General features: G+C 41.3%; 1 protein-coding gene across 1 annotated transcript in view; it reads right to left on the bottom strand.

Moving 5' to 3' along the window:
- Positions 1 to 961: 961 nt before the first annotated feature.
- ntng1a (netrin g1a) overlaps positions 962 to 25,790 on the bottom strand; it is a gene marked incomplete at both ends in the record, with an annotated part of 138,351 nt that continues 113,522 nt past the window's right edge. Inside the window, 3 exons of the mRNA XM_079260227.1 lie at positions 962 to 1,218; positions 10,003 to 10,137; positions 12,443 to 12,630. Coding sequence (XP_079116353.1) covers positions 962 to 1,218; positions 10,003 to 10,137; positions 12,443 to 12,630 — 580 coding nt within the window. The remainder of the gene's footprint in view (positions 1,219 to 10,002; positions 10,138 to 12,442; positions 12,631 to 25,790) is intronic.

Raw genomic sequence — 25,790 nt, 5'->3', positions numbered from 1 at the left:
AACCAACAAGGGTTTACAGAGTAACGTTCACAAAAGCACAGGTCAGTGGAAGCAGGGGGGGGGGGGGGGGGGGGGGGGGTCGGAGAGGAAGGAGGGATGGGGGGGGCGTGAGATAGAGCAGGAAAGGAGAGAGACAGAAAGACTGAGAGGGAGGGGGGTGTGTGTCTAAAGTGGCAGTCCGGGCAGATTTCCTTCTATCCACAATGCACTGACAGCAGAGAAAGCGTCCTGTTTGGCGGCGTGTTCACCTCTCTGATGGAGTCCTCACAGCATCATCGCTGCTGCTCGGCTCGGACAGTTAGTTTGTTTTTATCCCCCCCCAACCCTTTTTGCTTTTTCTTTTCTTTTTCTTTCACCGTCGGCGTCAGTCCGGCAAACACTAACTCGCAGAAGCATCCCGTGGGGATCCGCAGCCACTGTCGGCTCGTGCGAGAGCTGATTGGTTGCAGCTGTTGTTGCCGTGGCAATAAGAGAGAAAGTGAACAAGTCTGTCATCTTGAGTTATCCCTTCTCAAACTGGAAGGAGCTCATGTACCTGGTATGGCTTAGAGGGGGGAGGGAGGACGGGGGGGGGGGGGGGGGGGGGGACACTCGCTGTTCTTTCTCATCAGGCAAACACTCAGTTACTCGTACTTTTAATAAGATTTCTTTAAAGTATATGTTTTTTTTTTTTTTTTAATCATTTCTATATATTCTTTGAAATTAAATGGAACATTTTTGCTCTCATTTTCTGGCACATTCCCTTTTCATCACCGAGTCTGGCAGCGGAGAAGCTCAGTACGTTACAGTCCAGAAAGCTCATGGTTGACCTTTTTCTTTTTTTTTTGTTTTTTTAAATGATTGTTGATTATTTGAAAGGACTTGGGAGGATGGGGAAGGGGGGTGGGGGGCGGGGGGGCCATGGAGGGGCTAAGGTGGAGGCGATGGGAGGCGTGTCACTTCCAGTAAGACAGAGGTCTGCTCAGAGCACAGCGGGCCAGCAGGAGGCCTCTCTGAGCAGCGTGGAGCCCAGCAGCAACAGCGTCAGCAGGCCGGAGGAGGACGGAGGCATCAGGGGGGCCTGGCCTGAATCCGGGCCTCTGCAGCCGCCCAGCTCCGACTCACAGCGGGGCTTCTCGCACAGCAGGCCAGTGTAGGCCGCGGGACAGTTGCAGTGGACGTTGTTGACGCACACCCCGCCGTTTTGGCAGCGCAGGAGTTCGTTGTCGCACACCCGGGCTGTGGTGGAAGCAATGTTCAGAGAGGAGACAGGAGTCAGCGTCTCAACCACACAAACACGTCGGGTGACACTTTACTTCAAGTTGCTCCGATTTAAAAAGGCATTTTTACAGGCTGACTTTAAGTAAAGTGTTACCACATTTTAACACAAAATACTGACATTTCAAAAGGATTTGTTTTGAAAACATGCTTATTTATTATGTTGCAGGTAGTTCGATGAGTCGATTTGGTTCTCTTTAGTTAGTTTCCATAGCAACCACGATTGTACACTTAGTTTCATCTTCTTTTTGGAGTTAATTCTCTGTTTGCTTGCTTGGTTTCTGACACAGAAAGAATTTGTTGTGGTTGAACGGTGGCCTTTCTCTGTGGGGTGTGTATGTTCTCCCCGTGTCTGTGTGGGTTCTCTCCGGGTTCTCTGGCGTCCTCCCACCGTCCACATGTTAGCTTAACTGGCGACTCTAAATTGTCCCGAGGAGTGAGTGCTGGGATGGACTGCAGCTTCCTGCAACCCCAAACTGGAAGAAGTGGTTCAGAAAATGGATGATGGATGGAAATCCTCCTGGGAATTGTGGTTTGTAACTTCCCAGCCTCATGAACGCAGGAGAAGTTTTACATTCAGGTTCAGATGAAAGTTATGCTCTGAATAAGACATGAAACAGGGTCATGGAGCTTCCTCGGCTCGGTCCAGAGCTAAGTTTATGTTTGTCACACAAAAACCAAACTGGTGACAAGGTAAACATCTGTTGATGAGTAAATAATGAGCAGCTGGAGGCTTTTTACGTTTGGATGGACAATGAAAGATGTGAAGCAAACATCCAGAAAGCTGCAGTTTCACAGTAAATTCTGAACTAACTACGTTTCATGACTGCTTTGCTTCCTGTGAATAGATGTTCTAAGTATGTTGATCTGATCAAATGATGATGTTGACTTTACTGACTGCAGTTTTGAGACGTTTGGCCATCGCCACTTCAACGTTTTGAAGCTAGCATCAGTGTACAAGACGCTAGCATTAATTTGTCTCCAATAAAGTCGGATTTCTGGCTGTTGGACGAAGTTTTAAAGGAAATGTAGTTCAGTTTTCTGCTTCCTTTATCTTTATTTCACTAAATAAAATCAATCGCCTCATCAAACTCTGCACAACAAATCAAATAAGCATATTTTTTTTAACCTTGCAGCAGAGGACAACCACGATACACCGCCTGGTGACATGTTGAGGAAACATTAATTTGCAGTTGTGTGGTGACATAATAATGGCATTAGCACACATCTAATGGATAATTTAGCTTTAATTGAATTTTAATCTCAGAATTATTGGTAATGCTGTAACTCTGCACAGTTATTTAACAAAAGCTAGCAGGTAATGGTTGCCCACCACTTTAGAGCTAAAAACTACAAATTCCACAAAAGTAGACAACAGTCATAGGTCATATGTCCAACTTTAAAAAAACAAAATATTATATACGCTGTTTTGCTATGATGCCACTTCTTCTGATTAAGCACAATCAGTGAAAGACTTTTAGTTTGGATGGTTGAGCTTTACAGTTTAAAAGGAAAACGTGGACAATTGTTGACATGTTAGTAACAAATTTTTATTCACACATTAGAAATCCGTTGCCATGTGATTAAATATATCTTTCCCATTGTCACCAAACGGGCACGGTTGTAAATCAATAAGCTAAAATATACTTTTCTCCAAAGAACTCTGCAGAACAAGTCTCATCATTTAATCTGGTAAAAGTTTAAGAACAAAAAAGGAAAAATCAAACACAATAAAGTCACCATAAAATAGAATTAAAGAAACTATACCACCCCCTAGTGGTAGGAAGTATATATAAGCATACTTTTTTTTTTTTTTCAAATTCTGTCACTGCCTTGAACTAAAACTACATAACATAATCATTCAACTTGGTTCTACGAGGGCCACAATCCAGCATGTTTCCCATCTATTTCTGCTCCAACACACCCAAAGCAATTAAATGAACAGCCAATCAGGTTCTGCACAATGACTCAGCCTTGAGTCAGCTGTGTTGGAGCAGGGATACATGGAAAACCTGCTGGATTGTGGACCTCGTAGGACTGAGATGAATACCCCTGTTAAATATGTATAGAATATGATATTCAGAGCACTTTGCTAATGGATTTACTGGGAAAGTGATATCAAATCTGTGAGCAGTGGTGTACATATACGTATATATTTCAACGTATGTTTCAGATCTTCATGCTGTGGAAAAACATTGTTCCATTTTCACTGTTCCGTCTGTAAATTCCCCCGTCTTTCCATAATGGCTGAACACTGCAGCATCTGTCACTCAGAAATGATATATGTTAAAATTTCACAGCGCTGCACTCGGTATAACCGTAACTATGTCCGTTTGTTTAACAACAATCCTCATTAAAGTCTCATTAAATCAGCCAGATTTCTACACATAAATCCATACTATCTTCAGCGCCTGCCAGGCGTTTCCCAAACACCGACTTTAGACAAACTGAGCATTAGGTGAAAATTGGTGTATATTTAGAGCTGGGATATGGAGGCCACTATATTCCCAGTGGAGGCAAGCTGTCAAGCAAGCTGGAGGCAAACAAAGCAGCGCTGCACAAACTAATAAACCAACAGAGACGAATAAACAGTGATAAACACGGGGACCACTTCTGCCCATTTCAGCTTTACGGGAGCGCAAAACAATGTGGTGAGCAATCTATAAACTCTATGGGACATAAATATCCCAATAACAAGCATAAGATTTCTCTCCTAATACTCGGGGCTGGATGCATGCCGTCTAGCAGGAATAACCAAATGGGGCTTTGATGGCAGCTTTGCTCTGAAACATTGACTGTCAATGCCTATTTGTGTGTTATGTTGGAGAAAAGGGAGCTGCTGTGTGGCTCAGAAAATTACAATTACTATTCACGACTAGATCCAAATAAGTCCTCTGGACTCTGTCTTCTGTTTTTTTTTCCCCCAAACCGGCAAGTTTCACATCCAATATCACCCCAGTAATGAGCCGAAAACAGCGACAATATCTATACGCGGTGGAAAAATCTCCTTTGGAAGAGTTCAACTTGGTGATTAGACCGTCTCCTCTGAGATGAAAAGGAAGAGCCATCAGATATATTAATTAAACAATCACGAGGCCTTGATATGATCAGCACACAGGAGAGACTCCTTTGATCACACAATGACCTTTCATCTCGTTCGTCTAAGTCTTCCTCACTGTCTCATGATGCAGAGGAGTATTCCTGTCCTCTGAATCTGCTGCAGACATACTTGATGTGCAGTTGTCAGTGTGTGGGAAAGCTCAAGGTAAAGCAGGTAACACAGGCTGCAATCTGAGAGGAAGCGAGTTGGGAAAGAATGTCGGTGAAATGAACCAGTTTTTATGTGGAAATCTATTTATGACAAGAAGACAGTGGAGAACTATGATCAATAGATTTTAAATTTATTCTGACTTAAGGAAAACATAAATGCGGGGATGTTTCCTATGAGTCGAAGCTGATGAGTCACTTTAGAAACACGACACTGCGAAGCGATGATGTCATTATTTCCCTCAGTGTCAGCACAGATAACGTTAGTTATTGTTCGGCTCAACGGGATTCGGTTTTAAATCCACTGAAACATCTGGTTTGGGTGCAAATAAAAATATGAAGATTACAGTTCAGAAATAAAAACTGCTTCGATTAAATGCCAAACATCAAATCCGACTCAGTGAAATGGTTTGTTTCCACCGGGACTGGAGATACACTCATTGGCCACTTTATTAGGTTCACAGCTTGTTAAACACTGAATCAGCCAATCACACAGCTGCTACATGGTGAAGACGACTCAGGAAGAAAGGGAATTTAAACGCCGTGTAGTTGTTGGTCTGAGTGTTTCAGAAACTGCTGCTCTACTGGGATTTACACACACACACACACACACACACACACAAACACACACAACCATCTGCAGCGTCTGTTTTCTGGACCAAAATGTCTTGTTGATGTTGGCGGTTGGAGGACCAATAGCAGCAACAGAAACTCTAATGACCACTGGTTGCAACCAAGATGTAGAATAAACTTTACTCATCTCACAACACCGGGAAGCAGATGGTCTCCAGCAGCAGAAGACCACACCGGGTTCCACTCCTGTCAGTAAGAACAGGAAACTGAGGCTACAATCCACACCCACTCACCAGAACTGGACAATAGAAGATGGAGAAACGTTGCTGGTCTGATAAGTCTCCAGTTCAGCTCCAAGTTCACATGGTAGGATCAGAATCCGCTGGAAACATCATGACAACATGGATCCATCCAATGCTTCAGGCTGCTGCTGGTGTGATGATGTGGGGGTGTTTTCTTAGTACACTTTGGGCCCCTTAGTACCGACATGACATGGTTTAACCACTTGAGTATTGCTGTTGATCACAGTGTAGCATCTTCTGATGGATACGTCCAGCACCATGTCACAAAACTCACATCATCACCATGACGATGAGTTCACTGTCCTCCAACAGCCTCCACAGATCTCAGTTCCATAAAGCAGCTTTGGGATGAGGTGGAACGGGAGAGTCTCATGTGGATGTGCAGCAACTGTGTGATGCTTCATGTCAACATGGAGATAAATCTCTCAGAAATGTTTCCAACATCTTGTTGAATCCGTCACCAAGTTAAAGGGATCCAACGTGGTAACGGTAAGGCGGACCTGATAAAGTAGCCAGTGAGTGTAGATTGCATTTGTTTTGTTTTCATTTCGGTCGCTCGACATTCAACGTGCGTTAACGTGACTCGGAGAATTCCTCCGTTAAGATCCATCCCATTAAAAATGGATTCCACATGGTGCTTAAAACTGCAAAGCAGCTTGGCCTGGTTTCAAAGGAAAGCTCAGGTAATGGCCATCCCCTGCAGGCAGACCGCTTCATCGTCTGCCAATTAAGCAAAGCTAAAGTCAAACATGAAACACAGATATTGATTATTTAAAAACAAGCGTCGATAACAAGAGATGCACGTTCAATAAGATTAAAGGTGCTGCAGCACTACTGTAGCCTGGAAGGCTTTTTAGATCTCTGCACCTTCATCCTCTCTCCGTCTTCCCACCTTAACTATATTTCACATTACAGAAGGTAAACAGAGGCAGTAAATGACAAGATTTGTGGCGTTTGCTTTAGATATGAGCGATAATATTTAGAGAAGGGGCTGATGAACTAGGTGTGCCTGTCTGGGAAAGTGATGTGTTTGAGGAGAGATTTAGGTTTTAATTGCATTCTTCTGTCTGCATGCAGATTGAGTCGTGAACATAAACACTGCAACAGCTAAAGATGCAGCAGAAGGTCACAACCAAAAACTTTTCCAGCTATGTTAGTCCTCACAAGTTGCGGCCATCTTTTAGGTGGTTTTTTTTTTTTATCTTAAGCTGTTTGGGAAGGAAATTTTAGGGTGGTCAGCGTGACAAGGCAGCTGTTTGCAGTTTTGTAGCCTGCTGGGTGTTGAAGTAATGGTTTTAATTCCCCTGGAAAACTGACTTTCTGCGTTATAGCCTGAACAGCGGAGGATTTTTCATCGAGCTTGTAAAACATCAGCAACAATACAGGAAAAAAAAAAAGTCAAAAATGTTAATTTTTCTTCATGCATTCAGTGCTGTGCCGACAGATGAGAGCAAAAGGAAGCTAAAAGGTCATGCAAACTCTGTTTCTAAACATTTACAGCCTCTTCTGGTGTCTAATTTACACCAACAACAGAAGCGGCTTCGCTAATTTCTGCCCAAACGCTAAAGAAACATCTGCAGTTCAGGCGGTGAAGTTATTTATTCTCCGCATGGAGGAAAGCGCAGAGAAAAAGACAGCGGTACGTTTCCTGCTTCACAAGCCCAAAGTTTCTACAACAAATGTTCACCAACAAGTTCAGAGTTTGAAGAGAGGAACATTTAAATATTCATGGCTTCTGTACATCTCAGTGAGTGAGGAGTAGATGCTTTGTGTGTGCAGGTGTAACATAATATTTTAATGGAGTTTTAGTTTTTTGTTTTTTTTTTTAGCAGGAAACTGAAGTTCGATGTCAAAAAAATCAAATCCGACTGATGTTTTTGTGAAGAAGTTTGTATTCTTCATCCCAACGCAGCATTTCAGTCGGGTTGAGGTCTGAATTTTTGCCAACAACTTGATTTTTTCCCTTTTAGCTGCTGTTTGGATCCTTTTCCTGTTGCATTTAAACAAATTCAGCTGAACTTTCAGATGCCAGACAGACGTCTTCACATTTGACACTAGAATAGTTTGCTGTCCAGATTTGACAGCATGGTGTCGAAAACCTGCAGAGCCTCTTGTCCTTTACAAACACGCTGTGGTGCATGGTGGGTAACTTTCACCTGCGACCTCTCTACATGAACAGTTAGCGTGCTAACTGAGGCCTGAGAGTCTGAGATGTACCTCTCGGTACTCTAGAAATCCCACTTCTGGGAAGACTGGCAGCTGTTTTAAATGTTTCTGACTGTTAAATGGTAAAACTGGTTGTGTAGTGGGAGGGAGGCTTATCTTTTTTAATGCTGATGACTCAGGATGTATTCACATCAGGATAGTCTGGATTGAGTTTGTTTTGGTGTTTTACTGTTGATATCGAGCATTTCTGGGTCTGATATGAAGATTAGATTAGATTGGATTAAAAAATGATGAACTCTAATCAGTTTAGAAGCTCAAAGCCTTCTCAGACTGAGATCACAGCTGATGTCTTTCCTCCTTGGCACTGCGTTAACACAAACTAAGTTCATTTAACATTTATTCATTTAGCATTATATAAACCTCTTGAATCACACTAAAAGAAGGAGACAATTTTGTGACATTAAAAGAAATTCTTCACAAATTATTTGCTTGATTTTCTTACTGTTGTTTTTTTTATTGCTAATCTGTCAAATTACTGATCTGCTCTGCAGTTTCTCTCCATCTGTTTCACTTGGGACTGCATAGAAATATATCTTTCTTTGCAACCTCTTCTCTTGCTACAGTAGATTTAGAGGCATTATATGCATTTAGTTTCACCAAATAATGCTTCATGATTGCATTTAACCAAGAGAGGACTGGTTCCCTTCACATGTCCTTTTGCAGGGAAACAAATGTGCACAATGACAGTCAGTGTTTACTCTGCACACACTGAATATGTTAGTAGCCAACAGCAAGTTGCAGCTGAAAACGGTGCATTTTAATGAAGATACATCTGTTTCAGAACTACTATAATAAACCAGTTGTTCATTTTACACTGAATTTAAATCACAATGCGCCGGGATTTACTTTATTTATAGAGTTACAGGCTTAAAAAGGACCAAACAACAGTTCAGCAGACAGTTCCAGATAACATGGATCTGAATCGATCAATATTTCTCCAGTTCTCTTTAGATCATTTATATCCATCCTACTGGAAATACTCAGAGAATATCTGTCATCTTTGCATAACATTAGTTCTTTTGGTTTGTTCGACCAAAACTTCCTTCATAGGACAACTTTGGGCCTATAAGTCACATGACTGAATACCAACATAGTATATTCTATAGCATCACCAATCCTGTTCCTCAAGGGTCGATGTCCTGCAGGTTTTCCAAGCGACCATGCTGGAAAACTCCTGTCTCAGACTCAGACAAGCTCTGCTCATGTCTGCTAAATGTACATTGATTTGAATTGGGTGTGTTGCAGCAGGGACACTTGAAAAACCTGCAGGACAGCGGTCCTCCAAGACCAGGGTTGGGGATCCCTGATAATATCCCTATTTCATATTAAAAACACTTAATCCTTTAAGAAAGCATGCAGTACTTATGTAACTGAGTCTGTGAAGAGATATAGAGTCTTAATATTTAATCTGATTACAGCTTAATGTTGTTGAAATGTCGAGACAATTTGTCGACATTAGGGTGTGTAACAAGTAGATTTTTTTTCTGACAAATGTTTTGTGTGGATTTTTTTTTATGTAAATCTTTTACAAAAAGGGGAAATGATTGTTTGCATCTAATAGAATTTTTTGGGGTTCTTCTGCAACTGGCTGAATTTAAGGACCTTTCATTGAATTAATGAACTTAAATTACGTCATTCATTTCTACTTAGAAGGCTTGTAAAACCTTACAGCGGGAACAGAAATGAATAAAAACAAGTAAAGCTTAGTAATTAGTGCAATCGAGTCGTTTTTATAATCTAAGTTTGAACAGGTAAAATCCATGTGTTTGTTTCCTTCCGCTTGCCTGAAGGTTTGTCACTTATGTTTGACCTGAAAGAAACAATGAAATATTGGTGACATTTGGAGAAAAAGACTACAAAGCCATGCTTTGTAAAAAAATAACTTGGAGGGATATAAATAGCAAGTAGGAATAAATAACCTGCAAACTCTTTTAAAAATAATGTTTGTGTTGGACGACATTGTCCTGTTGTGTACTGGCGATGGGCATCACAGGCAGCCTGTCAAGCAGTCAATATTGACTCAGCTGTTGTGTTGTTGGTGTGCGACACGCCTGGATAACAGAGTTACCGCGCAGCATGCATCCTACCATGCCATTGCTTTTTCTCCGTTTGAGCCAGATCGGGCACCTGCTGGTCTTACACTGGCAATGCAGCCACGGCGACCGTGAAAAGCAGGATCAGGTAATGAAGGAGATGGCATTGAATGTGGTGAGTTACTGTAGCTCATCTCATGTGTTAGGGCTGCATGTGCCACGCATTCCTCCAGCCAAAGCTCAGGAATCACACAGAGAGAAAAGACAAAGTAAGCAGAGAGAGACAGAGCTGAGGGAGGGGAAGAGTCGGGAGCTGCATGGGGAAAGGTTGTGGTTCTACTTACATTTGCAGCCATCGTCCCACAAATAGCCGGGTGGACACTCCTGACACTTGGGCCCTGTAATGCCCTCCTTACATTTACAAAATCCTGTGCCATTACAGCGATCACTGACTGAGCCAAAGGGATTACAATTACACTCTGGAAAAACAAGACACACATATACACACAGGCTGGAGAACAGGGTGGTGCTTTGACTTCCCGCCACAGGTCTAGGACTCTCACACGAAGTCCCCGAGCTCAACAAGGTGCATGATCATTTCTAACTGATAACAAGATAACTGCAAATAGACAAGAAATGCTACCATTTCAATTGTAATGGAGACAGAATGAGAAGGAATGAAGTTTGCTTTTGATGTACTTTAGAGTTATAAAAACATATCAGTAATTAATATCTAACAAATTTAACCAACATACGAGAACATAGCATGCAATGAGCAAATATGCAAAGCATTATCAGTAGCTTTGGTCTAAGATGGACAAAATAAGCTTATCTGAACATGCTCTTGTAAAAGTGGAGTCATTCATACAGATAGAGATAGAAGAAGGTGGAGAAAGGAGACAGAAAATGTCAGAAGCAGATATAGGATGGGAATGGTATAAAACAATAAGGTTTTAAAGAAATGAGTGAAGAACACATTGAAATGGGCATTGTTGTAGTATATTATTAAATCCTATGGATCCCTTTCTTTGCTATCCTAATAATCCCTAAATGCTTCGTTATCATGAACAGAAAATTATCTGAAGCACGATTTTAAAAAATCGCTTAGAAAAGAAAAATAACCCGTCGTGTTTCTGGTGTCCTACGCTCAATTGACCTTTCAGCTTCAAACAGCAACTGGAACACTCTGCAGTCAAAGTGACACCTATTTTGACAGTCCATGACCATCACATTGCACCTTCTGTGGCTGTGATGCACGTGGCTGCACCCGAGTGACATGCAGGGGTCAGGCAAGAGGAGAGAGGCGACATCATGTGACAAACTGGGGGGGTCAGGGAACGAGAGGCAAGGTGATGGCAAGTTTGGCACACAGTAACGCCTCTGTGACTCTTAATACCAAGTGATGGGTTTCAGCTGCTACTCCTGGGGCCATTTCATGTATATGACATATGCACTTGCCTGGCACTTCTCACTGGCGGTGTGACTTCCTTGCGACATTTCTCTCAGAGCTCCCGGTGACTCTCACACTTTCCCCTCAAGACTCACAAATGCACCTGACACCAAGCACTGTAAAGTCACACTACATATCCTAGGTAAAGAGCTCGACAGGGAACCGGGTTCTTCTTTAGGGAGCTAGGAGGGATGCATACAAAATAAGCAAAATATCAGAAACCCCGGGTTTAGGATGTCATTAATACTATTGTTACGAAGGTGCCACAGAATTAGAGGCACGTTGTCCTCAGATATACTGACAACCAGTTATGTTTTATGAGCATCCAGTTTTGGAGAACTGTTAAAAACAGAAGAGAAAATTTTCATATAGCTGCTGGAAAATGATTAGCACACACAGAAAAAGGGCTAGTCTGCATTTCTCTGAGAATAAATTATCACACTTTCGCTTAGTGATGAAAACACATCTTAATTTAGCTTCTTCACATTTTTTGGCATTTTTAGTCATTTTAGAACACAGCAAGTATTCATTATAAAGAAATCCATACATTACATGTACATTCTGATATCAGTAGCTGCTGGACACTATTCCATATTTACCACAAATACAGATTCAGTAGTTCCATTTAAATCTTCCTTTTCTCACTGTTAAATAATGTCTTGAATGCAAAAGTAAAATAGCAGAAAAACTATAAAATGAAAAGGAAAAGCAAAGAGAAACCATGCTAACAACAGATTAATTTAACTTACACCATTAAAACTTAACAACATCCATTTAACAAGATGTTATTTGTGTTTTTACTACACTTAAAGTTTGAAGATATTGAAATGAAAAATGTTTTATAAATCAATATCTGATTCATCAAGCTTATGCCTCTGTAACATAGCACAACCTGGCAGTTGCAACAAACTCTACTGGGGAAAAAAAACAAGCTAGTAGCTTCGTTAGCAGCTAAAAATTATGTATACCGTGCTACAACCACATTAAATAAAGTTAGCTAGCAAAAGACTTTACTAAATTAATTTTAGATCAACTCTGGATGACTACCATGCCTGGGAACAAGTCACTTTTACATTACATTAATGTGTCTGCCCACAGTTTATTGATTAGCAATATGCTAACATGCTGCAAATGAGGTGAATGACACTGTTGTGCCAAAGCAGAAGAAGCAAAAAGGGAAGAAAACTAAGGAATATGAGGACAGGACTGTGTATGGGTGAAGCAACTGTGAGGGGTGAAAGGACATTTCCTCATTTGTGAAGTCAAGACAGAAGGTAAGGTGAAGAAAGTGTAAAAGCATGGTGACAGTGAAGGGGGCAGGGTGGGGGACTAACCTATGCACACATTTTCATCGTCCAGGTCTGCTGAGGCATTGCGGTAGTAGCCCAGCTTGCATAGCTGGCAGTGCTGGCCTCTAGTGTTGTGCTTACAGCTCACGCAAATGACGGTGTTTAGCAGCTCGATGTAGCTGCATCGGTTGGAGTGGCCGAAGCATTCACAGTCTTGCAAACAGAGTAGAGGTGTGAAGGGAAGAGAGGGGAGGAAGAGGGGATAAAGAAAGAGGCGCGGTAGAAATGTTTCTGCTGCGGTTGCGACAACAGAAGGGTTAGCAAAAGTTTGAGCTAGGCGCCATGGCATGCGAGGTAAAAAGATGGCGATGTTGCATGTTGGAGGTGGAAATGCTGGTAGGGTAAGTCATGATTAGTCTGGCAAAGGCACGGCCAGAGTTAGAAACACACACCACAAAATTAGCATGTTGTTAGCGGAATTTAAATAGGTCACATCACTTCAAGCACACCACAACAATAGGCGAAGAAGGCTTCAAAATGATGGCACAGAGACATAATCACAGTTGGAACACCACGAAGCGTAGGGCAGGTCAAACCATGGATGAAATGGATCCTCTGATTTCTTGGTGTGGGGGGAATTCAAGCATCTTTCTAGAACTGAGCTGAAAATATTGTGACTTCTCTCGTTCAGGTAACAATTCAAAGAGAAGATGATCATTTTAACCCAAAATCCTTAGTTATAAAATCACGGTAGAAAAAGTTAAAGCTTAGAGAAAATTTCCTAATTGTAGTTGCTTAGATACAAAAGCATATGGTGATGCTATGCAGTGTTATGTTGAAGCTGGAATTCAGAACCTGCTACAGTCTATGATAATCTCGCAGTGGCAGAAATGTTGGTGGAGGATCAGTCTGCCACACTGAGTGACCACTGACACCGTGGACAGCAGACAGATGTGGTCCTTAAGCCTTGCTTGCAACCACGTGGACTCACCGCATACTCAAGGCACCAGAATAGGGTGGTTAGCAGATGGGGCTGTCGTCCAAGGGATTGCTGTTATTAAGAATCTGTATTGAGGTCAGTTTCTCTCTGTCCGGCCTCTGGCAAACCGACAAGACATGGAAACAAAGGAACGAAAAGCCGAGTCCAACCCCTACCTTTCACCTAAATCAGCAAGTCCTATCTGAGTATGAGCTTAGGTCTTCTACATTAGATGCCTCGCTCTCGCAGACGTACTCTCAGAAGACAAATAATCTTTCCTTTCTGGAAATAGGGTAAGGTCATAAATCATGCACGCATGGGGAATATAAAGTCTCAGAAACATGTTCCCCCAAAAATAGTTGTAACCGAAACACCCACTTTGTTTTCACTGAAAAAGAAATGATTCTGTGGGACTTTTATAGTGTTTAGAAATGATTCCATAGACGAATGAGCCCTCAATGTGCGGCTTACAATGAAAGCCATCAGTCCAGCACTGGGCTGGAGATATGGATACAGAGTGCTGTAGCACTGTGCTAGTGTTGGGTCAGGGAGGGGGAGCACAGGTAAACAGAAACATCAGTTCACATGGTGAAAAAGGCTTGGGTGTCATCTGGGGGCAATGTATCTCCTACCTCTCTTGCTGTTTGCAACGTGGACAGAAGGGGCAGTGGACAATGCAACCTGAGGAGCTACTAGACAAATTAAAAGAAAAAAAACAAGAAAAAAACAAAACAAAAAAACATGATATTGCAATTAAATATAACACGTAATGTTAGAGAATTAAGAAAAACAGGCATCATGCCCAATTAAAAAAAATAGTAAAAAATGAAACATATGCAATAATGATGAATGATGGCATTGGGAAATAAGGAGTGACATTGCCAAGTGAAGCTGGCTGCATGTAGCAGCATCTGCTACAAATGCCTTCGATAATGAACAACTGAAATATTATAATCCCTCTTTTACGCCTCATTTCATTAACAAGTGTTTTGTATAATTTACAGGCCTCTGTGTACGTTTTCCCAGACAGACACGAGTCTTCGACAAGCTACAGTCCACCTTGGGGGAAGCTAGCCAAAAAATGTTCAGTCTAGAAATTTGTGCACATAAGCGAGGCAAAAGATGGTGGGTAGTGAGCACAACAATACCTCTATTAGTTGTTTTAGCAAAGAAAACAAATGGGGAATAATAAACATAATATCGATTTCCCACATAATAATAATTATAAGAAGAAGAAGAAGCAGAATCAAGCTCTGTTTTTGTACTATTGACATAAGGTCCTAACACATACATTTTATGTTCTTGACTGTGGTCATGGAAACACAGAGCTGAGTGTTTGTGTGCTACTCATCTGAAAGGTGGATTCACATCACATCTGCATGATGGATTAAACTGAGATGAGACATACATCTGCATAAAACCACAGTGAAATCTCTCTTGTTTTTCTTCCTGATTAGGCAATACTAACTGGAGCATCCCTGGAAGCTCTGAACCTAATTAAAATTGCATGTTTATGTATACATGCACAGTGCACACATTGGGTGTTAAGACAGGATAAAGAACGGCACAGAACCATGTTGCAACACGAGTGCCCTGTGAGTACACAAGCCTCCACTTAACGTAAGCCTCCATCATGTGCAAGAAATGCTGACTGAGAATATCCTTTGGTTCATTTGGAAGAAAAATACTACCCCAAAACACTTTTGGCTACCAAGGAGCCAGTTTTAGATCATACAAAACCTGTAATAGATTAATCTGTGGAAAAACAACGGTTGCGTAATCTTAGATGCCTACCTTCTTTTCGGTTAGCGACACCTAGAGATGACACATTCGGCCGAACTGCGTGCAATTGAGAGAAACCAGGGGTTATTCAGGTGTCTTTGTGGGATGCACTTAACAGATTTTCTAAAGGGGGACTACGTGGTTGTTGACACAGACAACTGGAGACACGAACATGTCCGACGTGACTCAAATCAGTAGATCAGGAAACAGCAAACGAAATGGGGCAGGGCTGACATGGACGAGCAGAGAGAATGCATCCAGATATCCTCTGAAAAAAGACATTAGAGACGTTGTATGTAATTTGTGTGACTTCCATGGGCTTGCTGTGTAAGTATATCTTTGTGGAAATGGAAATGATGACCGGAAAAACTAAAGAAAAATGAGAAAACCCAGATCAACTTAACATTTCAGTCATGGTTTATGCAAAGGACTCAAAACTATGTATAGCAAATGAAGACGTTGGGGGGCATTTTGTTTAATTCATCACATTGACTATGTAATCAATATCTAATTACAGTGTATTTCTGGTGGAGGAATAACAATGAATAAATAATGGCAGGTGTTGGTACTTGGAATGACAGACTGCTGTGGGTAGTATAACCTCATAATTACATACAAGTCAGTATTTCCGTGTCAAGGAAATACTTTGCGGTTGGAAATGGAGAGGACTCAGGCAAAGAGAGGGAAACGGATAAGTTCCTTCATTGTGGCCCTTCATCTTTCACTTGATCTATCCGTCCTTTAGCAATGGACTCCATGAATCATGCAATCTTGGCCAATTAGCATCCAGGGGTGTGTTGGCTAGAAGCCCATTACTCTATGTTTGATTGAAGAATGTGACTACTGCTCATAGGGTGCAGTTTTTCAAGGGGCTATGTTTTAATAAAAAGAAGAAAATGTTTTGATTCCTTTTATTGTTCTGGAATAAATCAGTGTATTACTTGTGAGTTTGGTTTGGTTACACACTGTGACAAAGTTAATAATTCTGAAACTGTATGAGCTCAATACGATTATACATCAGGGCTTTTATTTTTTTTCCAATATACAGTTCAAACCAATTTGAAATAAATACGCAATTCTTTCAATGAATGTAAACCTTACTCATGGTGCCCACGGTAGCTGGCTGTGTCAAAAAGCAGGCAGTCAGATTACATTGAATGCTAGCTGTTGATGTGGTTATGCTAACTTTGGTGGGAAGCTAACAGATGACTCAGCATATTTGTTGCCTATAGTATGATGACTGCTATGTAAAATGTCAATGTTATTTTTGTCTTTCCTTTCCATTTAGGGTTTTAAAAAATCTAAAAATACTTCCAAATACCGATTTTGTACAATTTTTTTTTGTCCCTTTTTCAATACTTTCCACCATTTTGGTAGCAACACAGCACAAAAGTGCATGACATTAGCCTTTTTCTCAGAGGTTAATGAGACATTAATTAGGGTTAAATGATCCTGGATTAGTAGGCCAAAAAAAAGCAGTTGTCCGGCCTTTAGATGACATGAATCAGCTTGATGCATATATCTTTAGTGGCTTAACTCTCAGGCACTTACAGGGTCATTTAAACGGATAACAAATGTTTAAGTTTTCTTATCTTCAAATGTTATTTTGGTCTTTAAAGAAAAATTTACAGCTTTATCATGCATGATATTCTAGTTATTCTTTGTAATGCATTTGTTGTATGTTTTTAAAAGATAGTAAGTAATTGAGGAGGAGTCTTGCATCAGTGATGCGTGCAACATCTTCTGGAGGTCAGAGTCAGGTTCCTGGAAAATAAGCCCTTTGAATTGATTATAAGAAAAGGAAACACCTCGCAGCTAATCAAATATAGGTTATATGCCCTATTTTTCCTGATCTGCTTGTTTCTCTAATTGTTTAGACATGAGCAATTAGTTTGCGATAACAACACAAAGCAATGCATTATTTGAGGAAAACTAGAATCACACATGAGAAAACCAAAGCTCAGATCTTTAAGATGTACTTGGAAAAATAAGTCAGTTCCTAATTATTCAATGTTTACAATTGATTAGACGTAAAACATATCTGGGTTCCAGTAATTACTTGGTTATAGGGAATATTCAGGTAAATCAAGCTAAATGAGTGATGACGGATTTTAATCAATGCCATACTTATAATGAAATGCAATCTTGCAGAGCCAGAATTGTTTTCTAAAATATTAATTTCACTTTAATGGTCCGCATTAGGCAATTCTGCCTGGCTTAATAAACTTGAAATAGAATTGAGAAAAGTCAATAAGGAATTCAATTACCTTCAAACAACAACATGAAAAGTGCAGGGCTTTCTTTTTTCCCCCCACACAAGCTTCGCCTCCAGTCCTTTAAAACAACCTCAAGGACGTCATAACCCCCCCCCCCCCCCCCCCCCCCCCCCCCGTGCCCTTCTCTATTCTTACTTTATTAATAACGTCGACATAAACTTGATATGTGTTTGCACTGGAAACAGCTTTATCCTCTTCAGAAAGGAAGCAGTCAGCATGTCGAGTTTTTTCTGTTATGTTGTTTCTGTGGGAAGCTGCTGAGACAAGACAGCCACTCGCGACAAATCTAAATCCCTGTGGGCCAATCTGGATGAAGAGTGAAGACTTTGGTTTGTGTCCTTTCTACATCATCCAACCCAGTAGACACACACTCTCTCTCTCACACACACACACACACACCCACCCACACACACACACACACACACACTCACATACTTATCAGCATGTACACTCTTCCTGTGAAGGATTTGAGGACAGCCGTTGGACATGGTGTGGCCTGGCATTTTAGATGGTGACGAAGAGGACCGATGTGCAAGCGGCATGAATGAAGAGCATGCAGACACACACACACAAACACACACACACACACACATGCGCACGCTAAGCTTTACTCATGCCCATGCATGGAGAGGAAGCATAACTTGTGCAGAAGTAGTGACAGAGGCAGGCAGTGGAGGGTTTGGCCACATGTCCATTTCTGACTCATCGCACATCATCGGACTTTAAAGCAGGGTTCACTTCCTGTGTAATCTATCACGCTAAAGCCTGATTAAAAACCACCTGGGTACAATCTGTTCCCACCCTAAGTCGCTCGCAAGACGATGTGGGAATCTTTCCCAGTGGTTATCCTCGTTCCTTAATGATGACAAACAAGCACGTATTAGCCATTCATGTGGCCTTAAGAAGACTTAAGCTTACTAACACTTGTTTGCTCATCATTGTATCCTCCCTAGCAAAGAAACAGCTTGATATTTGCTGTTTATCTTAGTTTTTTTTTTTAGTTTTTTTTTTTATAAACAGACAGTCAATATAAGCCCAAAATTATGCAGGAAGAAGGGAATAGAAGGTGATCGTTAAGACGTACAGAAAGGAAAAAGATTAAGCAAACTTGAGCCAAGACTGTGAATGCACTTTGAGTTGTTCAATACAGGCCCGTGATTCTTGCAACGTGCAGCCTTCCAGGCAGCAGTAACTTGAGACATGGCACCTCTCTTCTTTCTCCTCCTCTTCCTCGGGGGCTACTGGTTGACGAAGATAATACCAGCCGAGGCGCTTGCAGCTTATATTAAAATGACCCCCTGTGACATTATACTGCCTGAGAGGTCTTGGCACTTTAATAAAGTCTAGATGCCATTTATTTATAATGCATGTGAGAGAGGGAGGTTTAAAAAAAAAAAAGAAAGAAAAAAACACAAGTGACATTCGGGCATGCAGAGCCAGGCAAGTTGTATCTGCTTGAGCTGACTCTTGGAGAAAATAAATGAATATGCCTGTATCATGTCAATTTTGCCTTCAGCTAGTGAACAACTGCTGATTGATTCTTTGCAGGAGGATCCAAATCAGAAATGAACACTTGGCACTTCAGTCAGAGATGTTTGATGAAGGGTGGAACAATAGGCAAAGCAGAGCATCAAGCATTCTTTTGTCTTTTGTTTTCCACTTACTAACTGGACCAATGTTATTAGGAATACCTGCAACAGAAGAAGAGAAAAAACAAAACAACTTAGACGGATACAGAACAGTTACTTTGAGGTAATAATTACAACATATTTCATCCAACATGCATTCACAGCTGATCGAGGTTCAACACCAACTGTTTGCATCCTAATAAGTTGTGCACATATAAATCCGTTGTGGTATATCTGATGATTTATCAGGAGGAATAATGACAGTTTTGCTGATGACAGTGCTCCCTTTCTTTCCCAGATAAAAGGCGCAACCCCCCCCCCCCCCCAAAAAAAGCACCAACATCGCTGAAAAACCTGTCTTCAGAATGTGTTCTTGTGAGCAGAGATGCAATCACACATATCAAATGGCATCATATATGGCAAACTCTGCCTCTGACACCAAAGAAGGACATGTCTTATCCTGCTGCCTGTCTGCCCGTCCCTCCATCCTGCAATCTCCAGAGCCAAGCAGCCACCGAGCAGATAATACAGTCTGTCTCATCCCCATGGTGACCTGATCTCTGCCACACCAGGACGTTGGCTGGCTGCAGATCTGAAGAGACGGAGACGTTCACATCGTTTTCACCATCTGAACCAACCGCAGACGTCTCGGTTCGGGTCTCAATTAGCACTGTAAATTCCCGCGCTCACAGTTGTGGCGGCTTCAGACGGTGCTCTTTTTTTTCTCAGTTTTTTTCTCCGTATCCCTCAAAAAAGTGTGTGAACATACCGGCTGTGCGCTTTCGGTCAGCTTTCGCCTACTGAGGAATTTCCTTTCAGCAGGCCGACACCAGCTCCAGTTTCTCTAATCATCCCATTGGATGGAAGCCTTCTCTGTTATTTGCTGTGCCACCCTCCCCTCAAAAAGGCAACCTGCCCACAAAAACAAACACCCCCCCCCCCCCTCCTTCTTTAGCAATGTGAAGGGAAGCTTGCTGGGCAAGAGAAGACGTGCACACATTTCTTCTAAACTGGAGGAGATGGGATGAAATAAAGAGGACTCTCTTACATCTCTCACGTTATCCGCTCACTATCACACCTTCAGCTGAGGAGGCTGATATGCAGGAGTTTTTGGTTGGGCTTTTCATCTGATGGAGCCGTCACAAAATATCTCCTGAGGAAACATGAGGATTTTTTTCTGTGTGTACATGAGTTTGTGTACATGGACTTTGATCAAACTGCTGTCATTCAGCCCTTCTCCCTCTGATCTCTGCCTGCTGGTTGTATTTAGGAGCTGAATCTGTGAACTGTCTGAGAGCTGTGAAGTGCAGGTGGCGGTGCTGACATATGGAGACGGAGTAATGGATCTTAAACCTCAAGGGGGTGGGCAGATGTTAACCCCGAGACAGGAAGGACAGGACAAGGATAACGACAATCACATTGTTAAACACTGCTGAAGACCATCTTATGGAAAGTAAACATGTCTTTACATATTCCTGTTGCAGAAATGACAGAAATGGAGTGAGATAATTAAATTAAACTGTTCCAGAGGGAGATGGAGTTATTAGCATATCATACAAACATACAGTGTGTGTTACTTTAACAAACGCATCATGATCTTCATTTTATGTCTCATAAATTTAATCTATTTTTTTCTAACCTGAACATTACTTTTATAAATGTTTTGAATAACTGTTTGGGACACATAGTTGTGGCTAAAATCTGGTGCTTAAGGGAAATCATTTCCAAGATCCACATGGAAAAGTTGTTGGGATTCATTTAAACATCACTGTAAAGTTTGGTCTGACATTTGGAAAGGACTTGTTAAATAGGAAGCTTGAACATGGACTAACTTTTGAATGCCCCACTTGAGTCAGTGTGTAAATAAATAGTGCTCGGTCAGAGGCTTCTTCACGCCTCAGTGCAACTGATTTTATTAACACTGATACAAAGTACTTTAATAATGTTAAAAAAAAAAGTGAGCCTTACGACACCAGCTGATAAAACCTTTACTAAATCTTTTTTTTTATTTTTATTCTTTTCTTTATTCATAGTTACTTTTTAGGCATTTTGTTCATGTAATCATAGTTTGGCTACAGAGCGGTACGACTGTCAAGCGCTCATAGTAGTTTCACTAAAAAGCGAATGTGCCTTCCTGGGAGGCTCTGGTTGTGAATGAATTTATAAGCCAACTCTGGCAATATGCATCAAATGCAAACATTTATGTTTAAAATTGTTCATGGTGCTTTATAAATAAAAGGAAAAAAAAATTGGTAATAATTTACAATAATGGCACAAATCAAGTACTTAAGTGATGTGTAACTCATGATGAACTAATGCATTTATTAATGAAGACTTTATCATGAATTCCGGTTTCTCATCATGAACTAATAATGATGTCATTGTTGATTCATGTGTTTACTTTGATCCTTAATTGATTATCAATTAATGAACATCGGTTCACTGTTAAGGAAGGGCCTCATATCCAAAAGGCTTCTCTAGGAAGAGTAAACTTGTTCAGCACAACACGGCAGCCAAAAAGGAAAAGAAAAAAAGAACAAACTATAAACCAAGTAGCAACCTCATGATGCGTTCCAGCTCAGGTCTGGAAACCTCTCATGGTCAAAATTGCATTCCAAGTAGAAGTGCCAAACATTGCAGTCCCCCCCTCATCCACTAGGGGCTCCAAAACAGAGCAAATCCCCATTGAGTCCCATGTTAAAAAGACCAACTTCACAGCAGAAATAAACATGTTTACAGCCTGGAACAAAAACACATTTTAGGTCTTACAGGTCAGGTTTACCTTCAGGACCAGTCCATCTATCTCTGTTTGCTGGTTAGCTACCATTAGCTCCGGGTTAGCTCAGATTCTTCTGCCTGTGTGACTGTGAGCTGAGTTTGCTAAATGTTAATCATTCACCCCCAAGTTCACGGCCCCCTTCTCAGGTCTACCTCTTTCCCCATTTTTGTATTTTCTGGGAGACATGACATGTGCTACCAAGATGGCGATGGTGGGAACAACTCAATGAGCTTCTATTCAGCTTTTCAGAAACCTACAGGCGACGAGACAGAGGCTCTGTCGATCTTTTATATCCAGTCTATGAAATAAACCAGCCACTTACTTTGAATTAAAGTTTAAGTCAGAACAATCATTTTCACTGGGAATTGGGTCTTTTCAAGGTCATTTCTAATCTTTGTGAATTAAGGGGAATTAAGACCCTCTTGTAAATGTGACCACTGTCCTATCATGTTTCTACATAAAAGCAGAGTTAGTTGCATTAAATCTACTCCTGACTATGGACAGGTCAACAGGTCTGCCCCTTTCCATCCGTTCATGCTTCTCTCTGCAGGCTGCTTTGCGCGTTGAAACCATCCGACTATCCCTGTGTCTGTAGATCAGTTCAATGCCAGCAGCCCACCCACAGAAATGCTAAAAACTGGGGAAAGAAATCCAGTGAAAACTCCCTTACATGCTTCTGAAGGTTAATATCTGCAGCACACATCAGGGGTTTTACCTCTCAGCCCTCCGTTAGAACAACCTCTGCTCTCTTTGACCTGATCTGAGATCAGTCAGTCTGGCTGTTGTGTGGAAATGCCCTCAATGTTCACTGATTTTACGATGCAGCTTTCATCAACTCTATGGTTGTTTTAATCATTCATGTGTGGCTGCCCGGCTGGTAACACATTTGTCTGTGATGTGCTGAACACAGAATAAAGATTTATGTTTGCTTTGCTTAGACTTTAAGATGTAACTGGGGAGCAAATACACTCTTAGATGCAGTACTAAAAAGGGCCTGGTTAAGTAGCTGACAGAGCAATAATACACCGGCGCTATCTCCATCTAGTTTGAGAGATTAGCAAGGGACCTGCTGCATTAAAATAGAAAGGGATATAAATATAAAACCAAAGAGACACAGAGAGTGAGAGGGAAGTGACTTGTTCATCTTGCAGAACAGACTTTCATTACCGTGCATCACAAACCACTTTAAGTTCTCAGTTTGAACAGAGATTTTCGTCATTACATTTATGCAGAGAAATGATTCACAACGTGCTGCACTTTACCAACAGCAAATAATTGCTGTTTATATCCCCTAAATGCAGAAAATACAGCAGCAAGCAGGCTGACATTTCGTATCACTTTGCATGACAGCAAAGTGATACGAGGCCCGTGTTATGAATAAAGCATTGCTGCATGTATTCTTTTAAAGGACATCTGTTATGCTAATATGCTAACACTCGTGATGCATTGCAGTGTGCTTTGACACTCCTCCACCCATCATCATGCAAATATAATACACTTAAAACATAAATCAGCTCTTGTACAAACAAGCGCTCATCTAAACGGCTCTTCATTTATCAGGTTACTCTTTGTCGTTTAGCGGAGTTTAACCTTTTCTTCCAGGTCGTGCTGTGGAGCACCAGCGGCCTGTCAGCGCAATTACTCACTGCTTTATGAACAACCTGTGGGCTCCATGCAGATCCATGGATCCCATGTTGGGTCATTCGATTAATTTTCAATCACCGTCAATTGCAATCCCCTTCACATGCCTGGCCATGCCATTACAGGCTATGGCTGGAATCTAATTTCGTCCTATCACGCAGGAAGAGCATTAGGAGCTGCTTATGTTGACTCTGCGCTTCATTGATTTTTATGTGCTGCTGCTGGGCAGCGAACATGATCTCCAAGGGCTGTATGATTTACCCGATATGATATGTGCACATGTAACGCACACACAAATGGGAGCATTAAAATAAACTGCAGCCTGAGTCATGGAGGTGGGGGGGGGGGGCAGCTGAGCTTTAATAAATCTCACTTTCCAGAGCCGTGTGGTTAAAGGGCTCAGAGCTTCGTGTTTATTCTTTAAAATCAATCCGAGCTAGTTGACAAAAATACATTGACATATTGATTCAAACTTCAATGAGCCAATAGCATTGATCCAAAATAAGAATACAGATCAAATATGGATAAAGTGTTTCTTTGTGAGATGGGATTAATAAAAGACATGTGGAAATGTTTCCATTTCCTTTATTCTAACAAATGGGGAAATTCTGATATTAAAAAGTTTGGTGTGTAGCGACAACAAAGTCAGATTGTACCGACATGGTTATTTATAAGCACGTTTTATTGGCTTGAGACTAAACACTATATCCTGTTTAATGTCCACAAATACAAAATTATTCAGTTTTCCTTTTAAAGTTTAATATCCAGAATGAGGTACACTCAGTTTCATCTTAGAAGAACTGATAATTTTCCATTTAAATGTCTGATTGACTTCAGGAAAAAAGCATGTGAAGGTTTTAGCTGTTTTCTGTGATTTTATATGAATGGAAGGGATTGTGTTAAATTAGCAAGTGGTATCATCCCATATTGGTTAATGGATTCTAAATTGAACTGAATCACAAGAATCCTGAATGGATACACCATTTGATCAGGTCTACCTGTTCAACTGCTTGATAATGCAAACAACTAATCAACCAATCACGTTGCAGCAACTCAATACATCTATTTATGGAGACATGGGGAAGACGACTTGCTGAAGTTCAAACTGAGCATCAAGATGAGAAAAAAAAAGAGATTTAAGTGACTTTAAAAGTAGTGTAGTTGTGTTTGAGTATTTCAGAAACTGTTGATCTACTGGGATTTTCACACACAACCATCTCCAGAGTTTACATGGAATGGTCTGAAGAAGAGAAAATATCCAGTGAGCAGCAGTTGTCTGGACCAGAACTGTTGATGTCAAAGATCGGAGGAGAATGGACAGACTGGTTGGAGATGATAAAAGGTAACAGTAACCCAGCTGAGTACTGGTTCCAACCAAGATATGAAAAAACTATCATCTCTGAACACACACCTGGAAGCAGATGGTCTACAGCAGCAGAAGACCACAGTAGGTGCTGCTTCTGTCATTAAGAACAGGAAACTGAGAGACTACAGCTGAGACTGCAGCTCACACAGACTCACCAGAACTGGACAATAGAAGATGGGGAAATGTTGCTGGTCTGATGAGTCTATTTTAGCTCCACATTCACATGGTAGGATCAGAATCTGCTGGAAACCATGAAAGAATGGATCCATCCTGGCTTGTATCAACAGTTCAGGTTGGTGGGGGGGTGATGCTTTAGAGGGATAATTTCTTGGCACACTTTGGGCCCATGGTTTAACCATCACAGCACTACCTGAGTATTGCTGCTGACCATGTGCATCCCTTTATGAGCACAATGTAGCATCTTCTAATGGAAACTTCCAGCAGGATGATGCACCATGTCACAAAGCTCACATCATCTCCACCGTGACGATGAGTTCACTGTCCTCCAACGGCCTCCACAGTCACCAGATCTCCATCCTATCAAGCAGCTTTAGGATGTGGTGGAACGGGAGACTCTTGTCATGAATGTGCAGCAACTGTGTGATGTTTCATGTCAATATGGAGCAAAATCGTTTTGTTGAATTAACATCATGAAGAGTTAAAGATGGAGGTCCAATCCAGTACTTGCAAGGTGGGTTGATTAAAGTGGCAGATGAGTGTAATAGTATATATCGTGATGTGATTTCCACCCCCCAATCAGGAACCAACAGTTCCATCTCGTCGTAACTGCTTACATCCTAAACAGGCTCATCTGTCTTTTTTTTTTCCCCCACTGTGACGTTTTCGCACATACTTCACTAAACAGTTCCCGTTCTTCCTCAGTTCTACTGTCCAGAACATTCAGCTGTTGCATGGAAATCAGGTTGCAGATGAATGACCGCA

This window comes from Telmatherina bonti, assembly GCF_933228915.1.
Source record: "Telmatherina bonti genome assembly, chromosome: 20".
Lineage (NCBI taxonomy): Eukaryota > Metazoa > Chordata > Actinopteri > Atheriniformes > Telmatherinidae > Telmatherina > Telmatherina bonti.
The sequence above is the reverse complement of the archived record's forward strand: the minus strand, read 5'-3'. Positions and strand labels throughout refer to the sequence as shown.